This window comes from Bufo gargarizans, unplaced genomic scaffold (genome assembly GCF_014858855.1).
Source record: "Bufo gargarizans isolate SCDJY-AF-19 unplaced genomic scaffold, ASM1485885v1 original_scaffold_1290_pilon, whole genome shotgun sequence".
Lineage (NCBI taxonomy): Eukaryota > Metazoa > Chordata > Amphibia > Anura > Bufonidae > Bufo > Bufo gargarizans.
Genome location: NW_025334295.1, coordinates 141,938 through 161,357, shown reverse-complemented (window position 1 = coordinate 161,357; position 19,420 = coordinate 141,938). Strand labels below are relative to the sequence as shown.

The 19,420-nt window shown below is 48.1% G+C and overlaps 1 protein-coding gene across 1 annotated transcript in view; it reads left to right on the top strand.

Annotated features, from left to right (window-relative positions):
• The window catches only part of LOC122923159 (carbohydrate sulfotransferase 11-like), a 32,494-nt gene extending 13,627 nt beyond the window's left edge, over positions 1 to 18,867 (top strand). The window contains exons 2-3 of the mRNA XM_044273891.1: positions 15,858 to 15,937; positions 17,151 to 18,867. Coding sequence (XP_044129826.1) covers positions 15,858 to 15,937; positions 17,151 to 17,996 — 926 coding nt within the window. The 3' untranslated portion in view covers positions 17,997 to 18,867. The remainder of the gene's footprint in view (positions 1 to 15,857; positions 15,938 to 17,150) is intronic.
• Positions 18,868 to 19,420: the final 553 nt, after the last annotated feature.

Sequence of the window (19,420 nt, the reverse complement as noted above, 5' to 3'; positions counted from 1 at the left end):
CACCTGCCGCCCAGCAAACAGGGGATGTACCACCAACACCACCACCACCACCTCCGTCACCAAGCGTCTCAACCATGTCACACGCCAGCGTTCAGCTCTCCATCTCACAAACATTTGATAGAAAGCGTAAATTCCCACCTAGCCACCCTCGATCCCTGGCCCTGAATGCCAGCATTTCTAAACTACTGGCCTATGAAATGCTGTCATTTAGGCTGGTGGACACAGACAGCTTCAAACAGCTCATGTCGCTTGCTGTCCCACAGTATGTTGTTCCCAGCCGGCACTACTTCTCCAAGAGAGCCGTGCCTTCCCTGCACAACCAAGTATCCCATAAAATCAAGTGTGCACTGCGCAACGCCATCTGTGGCAAGGTCCACCTAACCACAGATACGTGGACCAGTAAGCACGGCCAGGGACGCTATATCTCCCTAACTGCACACTGGGTAAATGTAGTGGCAGCTGGGCCCCAGGCGGAGAGCTGTTTGGCGCACGTCCTTCCGCCGCCAAGGATCGCAGGGCAACATTCTTTGCCTCCTGTTGCCACCTCCTCCTTCTCGGCTTCCTCCTCCTCTTCTTCCACCTGCTCATCCAGTCAGCCACACACCTTCACCACCAACTTCAGCACAGCCCGGGGTAAACGTCAGCAGGCCATTCTGAAACTCATATGTTTGGGGGACAGGCCCCACACCGCACAGGAGTTGTGGCGGGGTATAGAACAACAGACCGACGAGTGGTTGCTGCCGGTGAGCCTCAAGCCCGGCCTGGTGGTGTGTGATAATGGGCGAAATCTCGTTGCAGCTCTGGGACTAGCCAATTTGACGCACATCCCTTGCTTGGCGCATGTGCTGAATTTGGTGGTGCAGAAGTTCATTCACAACTACCCCGACATGTCAGAGCTGCTGCATAAAGTGCGGGCCGTCTGTTCGCGCTTCCGGCGTTCACATCCTGCCGCTGCTCGCCTGTCTGCGCTACAGCGTAACTTCGGCCTTCCCGCTCACCGCCTCATATGCGACGTGCCCACCAGGTGGAACTCCACCTTGCACATGCTGGACAGACTGTGCGAGCAGCAGCAGGCCATAGTGGAGTTTCAGCTGCAGCACGCACGGGTCAGTCGCACTACAGAACAGCACCACTTCACCACCAATGACTGGGCCTCCATGCGAGACCTGTGTGCCCTGTTGCGCTGTTTCGAGTACTCCACCAACATGGCCAGTGGCGATGACACCGTTATCAGCGTTACAATACCACTTCTATGTCTCCTTGAGAAAACACTTAGGGCGATGATGGAAGAGGAGGTGGCCCAGGAGGAGGAGGAGGAGGAGGAGGAAGAGGGGTCATTTTTAGCACTTTCAGGCCAGTCTCTTCGAAGTGACTCAGAGGGAGGTTTTTGGCAACAGCAGAGGCCAGGTACAAATGTGGCCAGCCAGGGCCCACTACTGGAGGACGAGGAGGACGAGGATGAGGAGGAGGTGGAGGAGGATGAGGATGAAGCATGGTCACAGCGGGGTGGCACCCAACGCAGCTCGGGTCCATCACTGGTGCGTGGCTGGGGGGAAAGGCAGGACGATGACGATACGCCTCCCACAGAGGACAGCTTGTCCTTATCCCTGGGCAGCCTGGCACACATGAGCGACTACATGCTGCAGTGCCTGCGCAACGACAGCAGAGTTGCCCACATTTTAACCTGTGCGGACTACTGGGTTGCCACCCTGCTGGATCCACGCTACAAAGACAATGTGCCCACCTTACTTCCTGCACTGGAGCGTGATAGGAAGATGCGCGAGTACAAGCGCACGTTGGTAGACGCGCTACTGAGAGCATTCCCAAATGTCACAGGGGAACAAGTGGAAGCCCAAGGCCAAGGCAGAGGAGGAGCAAGAGGTCGCCAAGGCAGCTGTGTCACGGCCAGCTCCTCTGAGGGCAGGGTTAGCATGGCAGAGATGTGGAAAACTTTTGTCAACACGCCACAGCTAACTGCACCACCACCTGATACGCAACGTGTTAGCAGGAGGCAACATTTCACTAACATGGTGGAACAGTACGTGTGCACACCCCTCCACGTACTGACTGATGGTTCGGCCCCATTCAACTTCTGGGTCTCTAAATTGTCCACGTGGCCAGAGCTAGCCTTTTATGCCTTGGAGGTGCTGGCCTGCCCGGCAGCCAGCGTTTTGTCTGAACGTGTATTCAGCACGGCAGGGGGCGTCATTACAGACAAACGCAGCCGCCTGTCTACAGCCAATGTGGACAAGCTGACGTTCATAAAAATGAACCAGGCATGGATCCCACAGGACCTGTCCGTCCCTTGTCCAGATTAGACATTAACTACCTCCCCATAACCATATATTATTGGACTCCAGGGCACTTCCTCATTCAATCCTATTTTTATTTTCATTTTACCATTATATTGCGATGCTACCCAAAGTTGAATGAACCTCTCCTCTGCCTGTGTGCTAGGCCTAAATATATGCCAATGGACTGTTGCAGTGGTGGCTGACATGAAGCCTGATTCTCTGCTATGACATGCAGACTAATTCTCTGCTGACATGAAGCCAGATCCTCTTTTACGGGACCTCTCTCCTCTGCCTGGGTGCTGGGCCTAAATTTATGACAATGGACTGTTGCAGTGGTGGCTGACGTGAAGCCTGATTCTCTGCTATGACATGCAGACTGATTCTCTGCTGACATGAAGCCAGATCCTCTTTTACGGGACCTCTCTCCTCTGCCTGGGTGCTGGGCCTAAATTTATGACAATGGACTGTTGCAGTGGTGGCTGACGTGAAGCCTGATTCTCTGCTATGACATGCAGACTGATTCTCTGCTGACATGAAGCCAGATCCTCTTTTACGGGACCTCTCTCCTCTGCCTGGGTGCTGGGCCTAAATTTATGACAATGGACTGTTGCAGTGGTGGCTGACGTGAAGCCTCATTCTCTGCTATGACATGCAGACTGATTCTCTGCTGACATGAAGCCAGATCCTCTGTTACGGGACCTCTCTCCTCTGCCTGGGTGCTGGGCCTGAATATATGCCAATGGACTGTTGCAGTGGTGGGTGACGTGAAGCCTCATTCTCTGCTATGACATGCAGACTAATTCTCTGCTGACATGAAGCCAGATTGTCTGTTACGGGACCTCTCTCCTCTGCCTGGGTGCTGGGCCTAAATTTATGACAATGGACTGTTGCAGTGGTGGCTGACGTGAAGCCTGATTCTCTGCTATGACATGCAGACTGATTCTCTGCTGTCATGAAGCCAGATTGTCTGTTACGGGACCTTTCTCCTCTACCTGGGTTCTGGGCCTAAATTTATGAAAATTGACTCTTACAGTGGTGGGTGACGTGAAGCCTGATTCTCTGCTATGATATGAAGACTGATTCTCTGCTGACATGAAGCCAGATTGTCTGTTACGGGACCTTTCTCCTCTACCTGGGTTCTGGGCCTAAATTTATGAAAATTGACTCTTACAGTGGTGGGTGACGTGAAGCCTGATTCTCTGCTATGATATGAAGACTGATTCTCTGCTGACATGAAGCCAGATTGTCTGTTACGGGACCTTTCTCCTCTGCCTGGGTTCTGGGCCTAAATTTATGAAAATTGACTCTTACAGTGGTGGGTGACGTGAAGCCTGATTCTCTGCTATGATATGAAGACTGATTCTCTGCTGACATGAAGCCAGATTCTCTGTTACGGGACCTCTCTCCTCTGCCTGGGTGCTGGGCCTAAATTTATGACAATGGACTGTTGCAGTGGTGGCTGACGTGAAGCCTGATTCTCTGCTATGACATGCAGACTGATTCTCTGCTGACATGAAGCCAGATTCTCTGTTACGGGACCTCTCTCCTCTGCCTGTGTGTGTGCTGGGCCTAAATATATGCCAATGGACTGTTGCAGTGGTGGCTGACGTGAAGCCTCATTCTCTGCTATGACATGCAGACTAATTCTCTGCTGACATGAAGACAGATTCTCTGTTACGGGACCTCTCTCCTCTGCCTGGGTGCCGGGGCCTAAATATCTGAGAATGGACTGTTCCAGTGGTGGGTGACGGGAAGCCAGATTCTCTGCTATGGAACCTCTCTCCAATTGATTTTGGTTAATTTTTATTTATTTAATTTTTATTTTAATTCATTTCCCTATCCACATTTGTTTGCAGGGGATTTACCTACATGTTGCTGCCTTTTGCAGCCCTCTAGCTCTTTCCTGGGCTGTTTTACAGCCTTTTTAGTGCCGAAAAGTTCGGGTCCCCATTGACTTCAATGGGGTTCGGGTTCAAGACGAAGTTCGGATCGGGTTCGGATCCCGAACCCGAACATTTCCGGGATGTTCGGCCGAACTTCTCGAACCCGAACATCCAGGTGTTCGCTCAACTCTACTCATAACCCTTCCCTGTGTTTTCTTTACCAGCCCGACAAGCAAAGAGCATGTTCCCCATTACCAAAGTCAGTCAACTCTGACATCTGCTCAGGTTTGCCCGGTACCAAAGTCAGACCCAAGTGAAGCCATGGACTTGCTGCAGAATTGGGTTCCTTTTTTTCCCCCCAATACCTGATTTATATGATCCAATTTGCCAATGAAAGGTGCCATTGTCCTCACACTGTCTCCTTTATTATAACGTATACACAAAACCAGACCTGCGACCAGACGTCTAGGACAGTATTTTACAAAAGGTTCCTTAAATACTTCAATCCTGCTCCTCTGTAGACTGTGACATCTGAAGAAGGTCTAATCTTATCCAGATGTGCAACTGCTACTAAATTCCAGTCCTGATTCAGGAGAACACAGAGTTCACTGCTAATCCCAGACAAAGGACCGCAGGGTGACGAGTCGCCATATTACACAGGACTGTAGCTGATGAAAGACACAAAATATTTCTGTAAATATAAGTCCATGGGTTGTGCACATGTTAAGAAATGACTCCTAAATGGCAACCCACCCAATTTATGAACGAAGTACTGCTTGTGGGTCTAAGAAAACCGGATGAAGAACATTGGACTCTTTCTAGAACCCAGTTTTTCCAGAAAGAGGACGGTCATAGAGGATCATATAGGTGATTTTTATGGTGGGTCTTTAGTCTTGCTGGAGAACAGTCTGGTGGCCAACATGACCCTTTTGCCCTTCTTCTTTCACCATCAGATTTCAAGACTGTGTGGTTTCTTGCAGGACAGGACTTGTCTTCAGCTCTCTATGGACTTGTCTTTTGCGTGTCTGCTTCTTGAGAATCTTCTCTGATCCCCAATGTACAGCCTGAGGTTTATCTTCCCTATGTGTCCAATAAAACAGCTATAAAACTTCAATTTTAATGGAGCATCCAGGAATAGACCAAGGTCAAAATGGTCCCCTACCCCACCTCAATACATTATAAGAGGGTCAATAAATAGTAGGCCTCTGAGGAATTTCCCTTTCTAACCAGGAATAAGCCACTTCCCCCATACATGATAATTAGCAGGAGGATTGAATATACTTGATCATCTAAGGTTAGGTCCACACAGGATGTAAACTAAAGCAGGAGAAACCCTCCAAGGATCAAAATTCCAATAAGTTACTTGCACATTTTGCTTAATATTTCACTCTATGCATCTGCAGCGGGCGCCTTCCCCCAGGGCCCTTTAAGAAAGGAAAAAAAAGTACTTGTCAGATGAAAGACCTTGTGACAAAGTTGGAAACAGCTTTAGGGCTCGTTCACACGAACGGGTGATGCCCGTTGCCGTATTGAGGACAACATTTGCGGATCCGCAATACACAGGCACCGTTCCGTGGCCATTCCGCATCATGGATGCGGACCTATTCATTTCAACGGGTCCACAAATCCGGAGATGCGGAATGGAAGAGCGGAACACTACGGAGTGCTTTCTGGGGTTCCGTTCCGTGCTTCCACACCGCAAAAAGATAGAACTTGCTCTATCTTTTTGCGAAACGAAAGGATCGCTGACCCATTCTGCGATTTCCCCATGCGCCTGCCCCACAGACGGTGCTCGTACATTGCAGACGGGAATTTACGGTCCACAGCACATTCGTGTGAATGAGCTTTTACTCTGCATAAACGTTTCTCCAAACAGTTTCAGACTTTGTCTTGGTTCCCAGCAGGCTTTGGCATTAACTGTGGCAGGCAAACTCCTCTTTGCTACGTCTGTTGCTCTCTGGCACTGCTGTGCTGACAGGCTAGCTGCATAACTTAGGCTGCGTTCACACGGGCGAGATTTCCGCACGGGTGCAATGCAGTAGGTGAACGTACACCCGCACTGAATCCTGACCCACTCATTTCAATGGGTCTGTGCACATGAGCGTTTTTTTTCATGCATCAGTTCTGCAATGCTTTAAAATCGCAGCATGTTCTATATTCTGCGTTTTTCACGCAGCCCTGGCTCCATAGAAGTGAATGGGGCTGCATGAATAACGCTTTGCATCTGCAAGCAAGTGCGGATGCAATGCGTTTTTCACTGATGGTTGCTAGGAGATGTTGTTTGTAAACCTTCAGTTTTTTATCACGCGCGTGAAAAACGCATCAAAACGCATTGCACCCGCGCGGAAAAAACTGAACAACTAAACGCAATTGCAGACAAAACTGACTGAACTTGCTTGCAAAATGGTGCGAGTTTAACTGAACGCACCCTGAACGCATCCGGACCTAATCTGTCACGCTCGTGTGAACTCTGCCTTAGTTTTCTCTGGGTTCTGCAACTTCTCTCTTGTAGTCTGACTCTGAATTCTGCTATACCAGGGAGTCTCTCTCTCTCCTGGCTCCTGAGGCTCTAAGCTTCTGCCTCCATATCCAGCTGAGCTGAAGGTGCTCCAGCTGGCCTGGGCAAGGCACGTCCAACAGGGACGTGCACCTGCTTCCTTCCCCTAACAGGGGGTAAACTAGACTAAACTAAACCCTTCCTGCAGCAAGTGGGAAACACCCACTACACCACAGAGGGGGGTGTTAGAATGGAAGGAAAGCTCCAGTCCATATAACTGTAGCTCTTCTGTGTTTGTTGCCACCTACTGGTGAACCAGGCACATTTCAATGATAACATAACAGTTGCAAAATAGGAAATGTACATTATATAGGACCTGGAAACAAATACACAGATGACACTAGGTTAAAGGATAACTGTCATTTTCACTAAAAATTCAATTTCCGTATATGTTGTTGCTGCTGTGGTGATGATTCATAATCACTAATTATTGTGTTCACCTACCACTTGTTTAATAAGATTCCGTCCATAGCAACCGCTCCTCACAAGACTTCTTTCTGACTATCTTCTCAAGATGGCCGCTGATGCCCTTACCCTGAGGATCAGACCTCCCTCCCTAACTACCCAGAATTCATTTGGCTCATCTCTGGAACGCACAGCCTCACCCCAACCAATCGGCTTTCTTGAGACTTAAACACGCCCTCTTCCTCCTGAGTAGTTGACCGCAAATATTCTAATCGCAAATTTTTACCGCAAATATCGGCACTATCCCAGTCCGACGGGAGCGCGCACGCAGCATTCGGGACTGCCCACTACTACGTCCTCCGTCTTCTGTACATAGAAGACGGAGGACACCTAGAACATGCTGCAGTTACTAAGTAATTCAATACCTATACAAAAGTATTAACTAGGGAACTAAGGTAAACTTAGTCAGACCAATCCAATTACCGTATTTTTCGCCGTATATGACGCACTTTTTCCCCCCCAAAAGTGGGGGGAAAATAGCACTGCGTCTTATACGGCGAATGTAGCTTATTTTGCCCAGTTTTCAATGATACACCCGCCGCGATGCCGTGCGGCGGGTGTATCAGCTGTGAGGGAGGAGGGGCTGGGGGCGGCATCTGCATTTATAATGACAGCGGGGCCCGTGCAGTGACTGTATTCTACTACACGGGCCCCCGCTCACTGTATAATCATATCCCTAATAGTTAATCGTTGTATGCATGTAAAAGCATAATGAGCGTTAATGATCGCTGTGTATTACTTACAATTAGAAGAGCTCGCCGTTCGGAGCAGAGAGGAGGGAGGAGGCAGGCCGGGAGGACGGGCGCTGGCAACGCGAGTCATACGTCACGCGCCTGCGCCGCCCACTTTATGAATGAAGCAGGCGGCGTGGGCGCATGACGGATGACTAACGTTGCCAGCGCCTGTCCTCCCGGCCTGCCTCCTCCCTCCTCTCTGCTCCGAACGGCGAGCGCTTCTAATTGTAAGTAATACACAGCGCTCATCATTATCGCTCATTATGCTTTTACATGCAGTGCACACAACAATTAACTATTAGGGATATGATTATACAGTAAGCGGGGCCCGTGTAGTAGAATACAGTCACTGCACGGGCCCCGCTGTCATTATTAAAGCAGATGCGACCCCCACCCCCATTATAAAAGCAGATGCGACCCCCACACTTATGGAGGGGATCTGTGGATGACACATAGCATAAGATGCTATATATGTGTCATCCACAGACCCCCCCCCCCCCCATAACTGTCATACACAGATCCTCATCCTCATAACAGTGCCATCCAGAGAGGATCCCCCATAAGTGTCACCCACAGATCCCCCATAACAGTGAGTCACCCACAGACCACAATTAGTTCAAAAACCACCAAAAGCACACCTTTTGGTTCAAAATATTTTTTTTCTTATTTTCCTCCTCAAAAACCTAGGTGCGTCTTATGGGCCGGTGCGTCTTATACGGCGAAAAATACGGTACATAAAAAAAATATGACCGTTACCTGTCACGGATTATGATGTTGCGGATAGCTGGAAGTTATGAATAAACGTCCGACTGGCTTGATCCCAAACTAAGGAGCATATAGGGTGACCCTCCTATAAACCCTAAGAGCTCTCCCTGACTGCTAAGCACATACAAGGGTCTCAAAGGTAGACGATTGTATGCCCACGTACCTAAGACTGTGTGACACCTGAAAACCCTATAATAGTGAGGGGACACGACCACCGGCTCCCTGCACTTCATACGGAGGGAGTCAGGGTCACCTAGGATCAAGCCAGCAAGGAAACAAAATACATGAAAGGACTTATCTGAACAAGCAGCAGCAGCAGCTTCCAGCAGTGAACAGTTCATCCAGGAAGTAGTATAAACCGTAACGTGAGGCAGTATGGGAGGGAATATAAAGGAAGAGGATTTGTCTAAATAGGTGACACCTGGGAGAAGGAAAGGAGATGAGAAAGTGAAACCAAAAACAAAGAACATCATGCAAGAGGTAGAGAAGGACGTCTGCCAGACCTTCTCACAGAACTGGCGGTGACATTACCCTTTAACCATAGGAGATAGTAGTGAGGTGCTGAAGTGGTAATGCCACTCTGGGGCATTACACATCCCAGGTCAATTTCTGCAGGGATTTCGACTTTTATTTAATGCAGTGTGTGGATTAGGTTTAAGTCTCCTCCATTTGGCTGCTGCAGTAAATTGCTGCGAATGCTCTGTCCGCATTTCCACAACAGAAAATCCGCAGCATATATATGGATGTATCCTATGCCTGTCATGTTATACTGTGCTGCTGAGCCAGTGTATCTAAGTCTATCATGTGCGATACTGCCCTGCTGTAGCTAAGCCTCTTATGTTTGGTATTATCTGCTGAGCCGATGTATCCAAGCCTATTGTGTGATACTATGATGTGGTATGTAGGCCTCTTATGTGTTACATTTGTTTCTGCAGACAGTAGAACACATAAGAGGCTTAGATACAGCTACACAGTATCGCACCTGATGGACTCATTATCTTCTGAGCCAGTGTATCTTTAAGGCCTCCTGAACACGACCGTAGGTGTCCCGTTGCCATATTGCAGACCGCATTTGCGGATCTCCAATACACGGGCACCGTTCCGTGTGCATTCCACATCACGGATGCGGACCCATTCACTTCAATGGGTCCGCAAATCCAGAGATGCGGAATGGTGCGGAACGGAACCCTAAGAAAGCACTAGGGAGTGCTTCCGCAGGGTTTCGTCCCGTACCTCCGTTCCGCAAAAAGATAGAACATGTCCTATCTTTTTGCGGAACGGCCGGATCGCGGACCCATTCACTTTAATCCGCTGTGGCTGCCCCACGGATGGTGTTTGTGCATTGCTGCCCGCAGCACGGCCACGGGGCTCACACGTTCATGTGCAGGAGTAATTACTGTATATGCCATATGGAAAAAGGGAACAGAAATTGAAACACAACAGAAACAAAAAAAAAAGGAACAACGGATCTGTGAAAACAGACCGCAAAACACTGAAAAAGCCATACAGTCGGTGAAAGAGGCCTAAGTTTCTATGTGAAACTGTCCTTTTGTAATCTAGGCCTCTTATGCTTGCTGTTGTCTGCTGAGCCAGTGTATCTAAGCCCATGGATGCGATACGGCTTTAGTCCTAACGTTGATTTATGTGCAAGTATTTTTCCATTTCTCTCTTATTGCGGCCTCGGTCTCCCATGGTCTGGTCCCGCTGGCTGACACCTGTATGTTGTCTGGAGTCGGTCCTGCGGCTGTCGCTGTGTTTTAAGCATTACAGGGAAATAGAATCTATACGAGGGCGGCTGCAGCCACACGGGTCATACTTTCCATACATCAGGTAATTAGATCTATGGCGATGACTCGCTCTGGACCCGTGCCGACACCGGCCAAGAAGTAATAACTGCGCTCTAATTCAGGCGTCTGGTATAGCAGCAGATTTACCATTCAGGGTCCTAGAAAAGCTGGATAAAAGCTGCCTAGTGACTTTAATTTAAAGGGGTTCTCTGGGGCTGTCATATTGATGACCTTTCCTAAGGACGGGTCATCAGTATCAGATCACTGGGAGTAGAGATGAGTGAAGCGAGCCTTGGATGCTACATTCAAAGCCGCGTCGCTAAAAAAATCGTTATAATACTGTATGGAGATTGGTCTCCGTACAGTACTGGAATGTATGGGCTCCGATGTCGCGCAAGACTTCGTTGTATAACTTCAGTAATTGATTATTACAGTGAAAAACTACAAAACTTGGAACCGAACTCGGCTTCAGTGGTACTTTAGAACTGAAGCAGAGTTCGGTTCCAAGGTTTTTCGCTGTAATAATCAATTACCGAAGTTATTCAATGAAGTCGCACACGATCGTATTAACACAAATTTTTTAGCGAAGCGGCTTTGGATGAAGCATCCGAAGTCGCTTCGCTCATCACCAATTGGGAGTTCCGAACCGAAAAACACAGCGCCGAATACCGAGTAGTGGCCGTGTGTGGTACTGCAGCAGTTATTCCCATCTAGACATTTATCATCCCACTGCGTTGTCATACCTGTCCATTAGCTCCAGGTCCCGGCTCTGAGAATTACTCCTGTCTCAAGAAAAAAAGCCGAGCTCCAACTCCCACGGCAGTGAACGGAGGAGTTGCCATGCATGAATGGTTCCATTCACTTCTAAGGGACTTCCAAAAATTGATTAGCGCGCTCCCTTGGCTATTTTTGGGAGCTCCATACTTAGAATGGAGAAGATGGCGTACCTGTGGCGTGTTATTTATTAATATTGGGATCGTAACCTATTGGACGTTTATGGGAAATCCTACTGATCTCATATATACGGAAAGCCCCTTTTAAATGGGGACATGCAATACCATTAACGGCCACTGCCCAGTGTATGGAGCTGTGCTGTTTTGGAGCACTGCAGCCCTTTAAAGGGGTTGGTCCCTCTGATACCAGGGCCGTTTCTACAGCTGGGCGAGGGGTGCGACCGCACGGGGTGCATCACTCAGGACAGAAGAGGGGGGAGCGCGCAGTCAGCAGGGCCCAGCGCCGGAGGGGGGCCCTTTCTGTCCGGAGGTTGAAGGAGTGGAGTTGAGCGCTTCCACAATCTTCATCTCCATATTTATCTGTATCTCCGTCCTCAGGACAGCGATACAGATGAACCGTGTGGGGCGTCTCCCTTGCCTGTTCCTCTGATAGGCCTCAAGCTCTAGGCCTGTAGCCTATCAGAGGCACAATGGCGTAATTGCGCTGCCTGAGCCGTGCATAGCATCACTGACAGCAGCATGGAGGTAAAAAGTATATGTGTTTATTGTTATTATTTATAGTATACTGTGGCAAGAAAGGAGGGTGGAGGCCCTATATACTGGCACAATATGGAGGGGTACTAGAGAAGAGGGGAAGCCCTATGGGGGCCCTATATACTGCCACAATATGGGGGGGCACTATAGAGAAGAGGGGGAAGCACTATGGGGGCCACTATGGAGAAGAGGGGAAGGAGCACTATGGGGGCATCTACTGGGGGCCCTATATACTGGCACTCATTATGGGGGACTCTATGGAGAATTGGGGGCACTATGGGAGCATTATATAGGGGCATTAAATACTGGCACCCATTTTGGTGCCACTATGGAAAAGGGGGGAGAGGAGCATTATGGGGGCATCTATGTGGGGCAGTCTATAGGGGCATTTTATACTGGCACATTATGGAGGACACTATGGGGACGGGGAAGGAGCACTATGGGGCATCTTCTGGAGGCACTATATAGGAGTATTTTATACTGGCACAAATTACAGGGGCACTATGGGCAACTAAGCTCAACTGGGGGCACTAAGTATTTTTTCTAGTGACACACAGTACGGGTCATTAGAACACATGGGGGCATTCTGGGGACATTGCCTCTACTGGGGGCACTAAGATGTTTTTTGTTTTATTTTACTGACACCCACACAACGGGGCATTTTTTTTTGTACTGGCGCACACTATAAAGAGAATTTTTACTACCAGGGGCATTATGGTGGGCTTTATTACAACTGGGGGACTATGGGAGCATTATTACTTCTGGGACACAATTACTGTTGGGGGCACTGTAGGAGAATTATCACTATTGTTGGGATTTTGGGGAGCACTATTACTCTGTGGGCACCCTGGCACAGTATTTTTGGGGGACATTATGGTTACACTATTAGTGTCAGGGGCACTATTTGCTGGGTGCAGTTATTTTTTAGAGCATTGTGTTACAATAATTATTGAAGGGGGCGCTGTGTTTAACTAGTATTTTCAGGGGGTTTAGCAGTTTCTGCAGTATAGTTTTGGGGGTGCAGGATGGGGTGTTCAGAAGGTGAGAGGATGATGGAAAAGTAGGAAACTAAGATGTCAAACTCTGCATAGAGAAGGGATGGCTGAAAGAAATCATCATGGCGGTCTGATCTGAAAGGAGAAGATGAGGACAGAGAACATCTACATCAGAGACGTCACTGGATGTAAGAGGTATGAGGCGCTGTATTACCCTGGATGTAAGAGGTATAAGGCGCTGTATTACCCTGGATGTAAGAGGTATGAGGAGCTGTATTACCCTGGATGTAAGAGGTATGAGGCGCTGTATTACCCTTGATGTAAGAGGTATGAGGCGCTGTATTACCCTGGATGTAAGAGGTATGAGGTGCTGTATTACCCTGGATGTAAGAGGTATGAGGCGCTGTATTACCCTGGATGTAAGAGGTACGGGGCGCTGTATTACCCTGGATGTAAGAGGTGTGAGGCGCTGTATTACCCTGGATGTAAGAGGTATGAGGCGCTGTATTACCCTGGATGTAAGAGGTAAGGGGCGCTGTATTACCCTGGATGTAAGAGGTATGAGGCGCTGTATTACCCTGGATGTAAGAGGTATGAGGTGCTGTATTACCCTGGATGTAAGAGGTATGAGGTGCTGTATTACCCTGGATGTAAGAGGTATGAGGTGCTGTATTACCCTGGATGTAAGAGGCGCTATATTACCCTGTATGTAAGAGGTAAGAGGTGCTGTATTACCCTGTATGTAAGAGGTAAGAGGTGCTGTATTACCCTGGATGTAAGAGGTATGTGGCGCTGTATTACCCTGTATGTAAGAGGTGCTGTATTACCCTGGATGTAAGAGGTACGGGGCGCTGTATTACCCTGTATGTAAGAGGTACGGGGCGCTGTATTACCCTGGATATAAGAGGTATGTGGCGCTGTATTAGGCTACTTTCACAACTGCGTTAGTGATTCCGGCAGGCTCTTCCAGCAGAGAACAGCCTGCTGGGATTCACTGGATTCAGACTAAATGCCCGCCGGCCCTATCAACTACAATGGGGTACGGCAGAGATCCGGCCACAATCTGGGGGGGCTTTTTTGATGTTTACCCTGTTTGGTAAATTTCCCTAGAAACTGCCCTGTCTCATACCTTGGCGGCATAGCGCTAGGATATGCCCCTAGTGTCTGATAGGTGCGGTCCCACCTCTGGGATAACTGAGCCCGCAAAGCACAGCCACCCTCCATTCATTTCTATGAGACCGCGGAGAATAGCCGAGCCTCGGCCATTTCCATCAACCTCATAGAAGTGAATGCAGCGGTAGCCACACTTGCACGGTGCACCTCCCATTCATTTCTATAGGACTTCCGATAATGGCCAATATGCCCCCAATGTATGACGTGGGCCAACCCCTTTCAGACAGCTGATCAGACCCTCACTTATATGGATGATTAATCCTACAGATCAACAATTGAGATTACAGTCATGGAAACCCCCTTTAAAGAACTTGCATTAGGAACAGACTACAAAAGGGGGGGGGGGGGGGAGAACAGGGAAGGTTTGGTATGCGATGACATCATGGGATTTAACAGGATGACATCACAGCTCATTAGGAAAGTGAGTAGATCAAAGCTCATTAGTCATGGCAAGTTTAAAGGGGACCTCTCCCCTCTCCTGCATTCTTCATGTAATAATTCTGAAGCAACTATTCTTAGGACTGTTGTGCCATCCCTCTATTATCCCCTCTAGAAGTTTATAAATGAATTGCCAGCAGTCTTCAGTGAAGGTTCAGATGGGTGTTACCAGTTGAGGGTGTGTCTCTACACTGGCAGCACAGATTGGATAGTGTGAGACTGTGCAGGGACACGCTCCCAACTATTAACACCCATCTGGACCCTTATTGCAAACTGTTAGTAATCCATTGATAACTTCTAGCGGGAATAACAGAAGAATGGCGCAACATAGAGACAGAAGAGCAGATGCTTCCGAATTACTACAAGTGAATGAAAGGAGTTACTGAAGCTGACACGACAGCAGAGGGGGCAGCTCCTCTTTAAACGTGCCATGACTAATGGAGCTTTGATCTGTTCACATTCTGAATGATCTGTGATGTCATCCTGTTAAATGCTGTGATGTCATCGCATACCAAACCTTCCCAGTTCTCAAATTTATTTATTTTTTTATGTAGTCCGCATTGCTGGGGGAATAAAAAACAGATGTGATTTGGGATTCCTGAGGGGCCATGGGAGAGGACTTTACTTTACAGACTATACATCCCCCCCCCCCCTCCTTCCCACCATTTTTGGGATTAAATCCTGATGAGGCGTCCGCAACGCTAAATGCTCTCACGCAAGGCTGACTGACGTGTATAAGGTAGTAGAATGAACAAGGTTTTTATCAAATTTTTTTATTTTGGGGTTTATTTTTTAGATTTTTTTATTTGGGTCTTTGCAGTTTGTTTCCTGATATAGAAGGGGGGGGGGGGGGGGGAGGGGAGAAGAATTATTATTATTATTATTTTTTTATATCAATTATATCACCTGGAAAGAATGTGTAAATGTCAGAGATTGATGACTGGGGGGGTTGGAGAGGCTCCCGGTGATGAGGTAACCTCGCGTTCTCTAGGAGTAAATACTACTACATATTTGGAGAATCCCTTGTGTCACGTTTGGAAGAACCGCAGAGCTTTCGCTAGTAGCTCGTAAAGTTTTCTTAAGGACGTCACGGAGCCCGACGTCTTGTAAACCAAACAGTCTGGGCTCCGGTAAAGCTGCCAGAGGTTCTATTAAACCATTATGTGAATGATGGGGTTTTTTTTTTCTTTTTCCTCTCTTTCTCCTTCCTTCCTTCCTTGCATCCATGTCCCAAATATTAGATTGTTTGATTTAATATTTTTTTTTCTAACTCTTCAAGATGAGGATCATTTTTCTGTGGGCCATTGGAATGGGAAGCCAAGACGAAACCCCTTGCAAGCGCTGTACGACAGCGAACAGGTGAGTGGACGCCCCGTCTCCAGATTGCAGCCCCACAATGGAACAGTTGCAAAGAAAAATCAAAACCTGATGGATTTTTTGGTCGCAGGTCTCACAAAGCCAGTGTATAGTCCTACCCCAATTCCTCCTTCACCTTAAGGCTAGAGTTGCACAGCAACATCAAGTCACCCAACCAAGAAAATGTTTGCAATTTTGGGGGTCCTGTTTAGACATCTATACTTACCTGCTCCTCCTTTCAAGCACCATGGCTTCCAAGGTCTTCCGATCCCCACAAGTAAACTTCCTGCATGGACAGGGACATGTGACTGCTGAGGCCAGTTATTGGCTGTAGCAGTGCATGTGACCCCCGTCCATGCAGTAAGTTTACATGAAGGAGCAGATAAGGAGTTTATGGTTGGGGAGAAGTTATCCTGTGAACAGCATTGACCACCAATCCACAGAATGGGCGATACATTTCTGATTGATAGAGGTCAGACAAGTGCGACCCCCCCCCCCCCCCCAGTTTGTCCACCTCTCCATTCACCTATATGGGACTCATGTAGATCCAGTTGTCACATGGATGTGAAGCAGTTGTGGACAGACACGCGCTCTTGTACTCTAGTCAAATGGGGGATTTAGAGACCCTTCTTCTCAGGATTGTTGAGGCTCATGCATTTATAACCTGTCCTGTGGATAGGATAAGCCTTTTAAGGGTAGACGCCATGACATGCACATAGGGTGGACCCTTCGCAAAGTCAAATGTTGCCGCCGTCTGTAGGAGAGAAGGATATGGATTCTGTGGTCACAGAGGCTGCCCTGTAGCATACACCCTTGCTTCTCACCTTCCATGACCAACTTGCTCTCTCTGTGCTTCTACGTTCTTCCAATTCACCTAGGGTTTACAATTGGGATTTGGCAGCGCCCACCTGTGCCATTGGGCACTTGACTGCTCTAGTAAAAATAACATAACGTGTTCTGCCCGGCCTCATCCCAGTTCCCTCACTAGCCTTGGAAAGAAGTCATTGATGTCTCACCATTTACATAAACAGTCACTGTGTTCTTCAGAACAAGGGTGCCAAGATTTTAGCATTTTAAGGCCATTTCCCACTAAATTTTGTAGACTGGGACGGGAGGAGGAATTTGAGTATCACCTAAACGTCTGACTATTTAGTGACTAGTAGGTTGTTCCTCTGGTCTTTGTTTACCTGCATATTATTTTTCTTTTCGCCCTTAGTTTGAGCCTTCTTCAATCCAAGCTAAACACCAGAAGCGTCGGGAGCTGCTGGGCAGCGCCTGCAAGGTCTACACCAGAAAACGGCGCGTCCTCACCGCCGATGACCTAAAACACCTAATTGTGGATGACGCGCATGGGTTGCTGTATTGTTATGTTCCGAAGGTGGCATGCACCAACTGGAAGAGGGTTATGATGGTCCTCACCAGCCAAGGAAAGTATAAGGATCCTGCGCTCATTCCAGCCAACGAGGCCCACATTGCAACTAACCTTCGCACCCTCTCAGAGTTCAGCACCTCAGAGATCAATTACCGGCTCCGGAACTACCTCAAGTTCATCTTCGTAAGGGAGCCTTTCGAGAGGCTGGTCTCTGCCTACAGGAACAAATTTACTCGCACGTACAACACGGCCTTTCACAAGCGATACGGCACCAAGATAATAGAGCGCCATCGCAGAGACCCTTCTCTTGAAGCACTTGAACATGGAGACGATGTCACCTTTGAGGAATTCCTCTATTACTTGGTAGACCCCCAGACCCAACGAGAAGAGCCATTCAATGAGCACTGGGAGCGAGTCCATTCCTTGTGCCACCCGTGTATTGTCCAGTATGACATAGTGGGCAAATACGAGACTCTAGAAGAGGACGCCAACTACCTCCTGCAGCTGATGGGGGTAGGAGATTACATTAAGTTCCCATCTTCTTCCAAGACCAAGCGGACCACCGATGGGATGGCAGCAGAGTTCTTTAAGGGCATCCAGCGCTTCTACCAACGGCGTCTCTTCAACCTCTACAAGATGGACTTCTTGCTCTTCAATTACAGTATTCCACATTACTTGCAGATACATTAAGCGCGGGAGGAGGAAGGTGCAGGGGCCTGGAGCTCTCTAGCACTTGAAATAATACGATGGAGCCAAACTTTATTTATTGTGACGTAAAACTTTTTTTCAAGTGTTTTTGCCTTGGCTGTGAACGCAGAGAAGACTGTGCCAGCGCTATATATTTTTCTAGTCAACCTTTCCTAGAAACCAGGACTTGAATGCTGTAGTGTTAAGTAGTCGTCGCCTTCTCCGTCGGCAAGATGAGGCTGCAGGAATCGGCCATTTTGCTCTACGGTGGGCAGCACAAGTGCTTATCAGTTGGGAGTGTTTTTTTTTATTATTATTATTATTTGGGTCACCCCCCCCCCCCCCCATGCCACCTGCATAACACTTAAAGACAATGAGCAAAGATTTTTCATGATGGATGGATTTCCAAATGTCTATCTTTAACTATGTCGTCACTGGTGGCTTTGTTTAGTTTTTATGACCACCTGTGGCCCTCAGTTATTGAAACTAACTGTAACCCGGTCTCTGTTGCCCAAAGCAACCAATCAGAGCTCAGCTTTCGATTTTCCAGAGCATTTAAGAAATGAAAGCTGGGCTGATTAGCTGCTGTGGGAAACAGGATTATTTTCCTATTAGGCCCTCCTTTACGAGGACGGCCTCCGTTTTTTGGGTTCTTCCGGCTTTGCTTTTTTGCTTTATATTTAAAAAAAACAACAACTATGCAGGGCCCTCTACGAGCCTATGTTTCCACGGTAACAGACACCAAACACTCTGTGTAGTCCGACTCTGCAGTAATGCTTCCTTCCAAGGACCCCTTAATTCTTACAAACCTACATTCACGTAATATATATCATTTTTATTTATTTTATTTTTTTTATAAAATTTCTACAGCTACTATCCAGGCGTATGCGTTTCCATGGTAACAGACACCAAACATACCCTGCGTAGTCTGATCCTTCTCTTATCTGCCCTCTTCATCTTGGTAACCTGCCAAACGTATGTTGTCTCCAGCTTTAACAACAATCTTCCAGCACCACGTGCGATCCAGTTAAAAAATCTTTGTCTTCATAAAAACGCTTTCATAGTAGCGCATTACGACGGGTTTATATGTTTCAGCTGAGAAGCCTTAAAAAAGAGCTTCTGTCAGCAGTTTTGTCCCTATGACACCGGCTGACCTGTTACATGTGCGCTTGGCAGCTGAAGGCATCTGTGTTGGTCCCATGTTCCTATGTGCCCGCATTGCTGGGAAAAATATATGCAAATGAGCCTCTAGGAGCAACAGGGGAGTTACCATTACACCTAGAGGCTCTGCTCTCTCTGCAACACCATACCCTCTGATTTTTGATTGACAGGACCAGGCAGTGAAAACGTCCTTCAAAAAGCAGAGGGCGCGGCAGCTGCAGAGAGAGAGCAGAGCCTCTAGGTGTAATGGTAACGCCCCCGTTGCT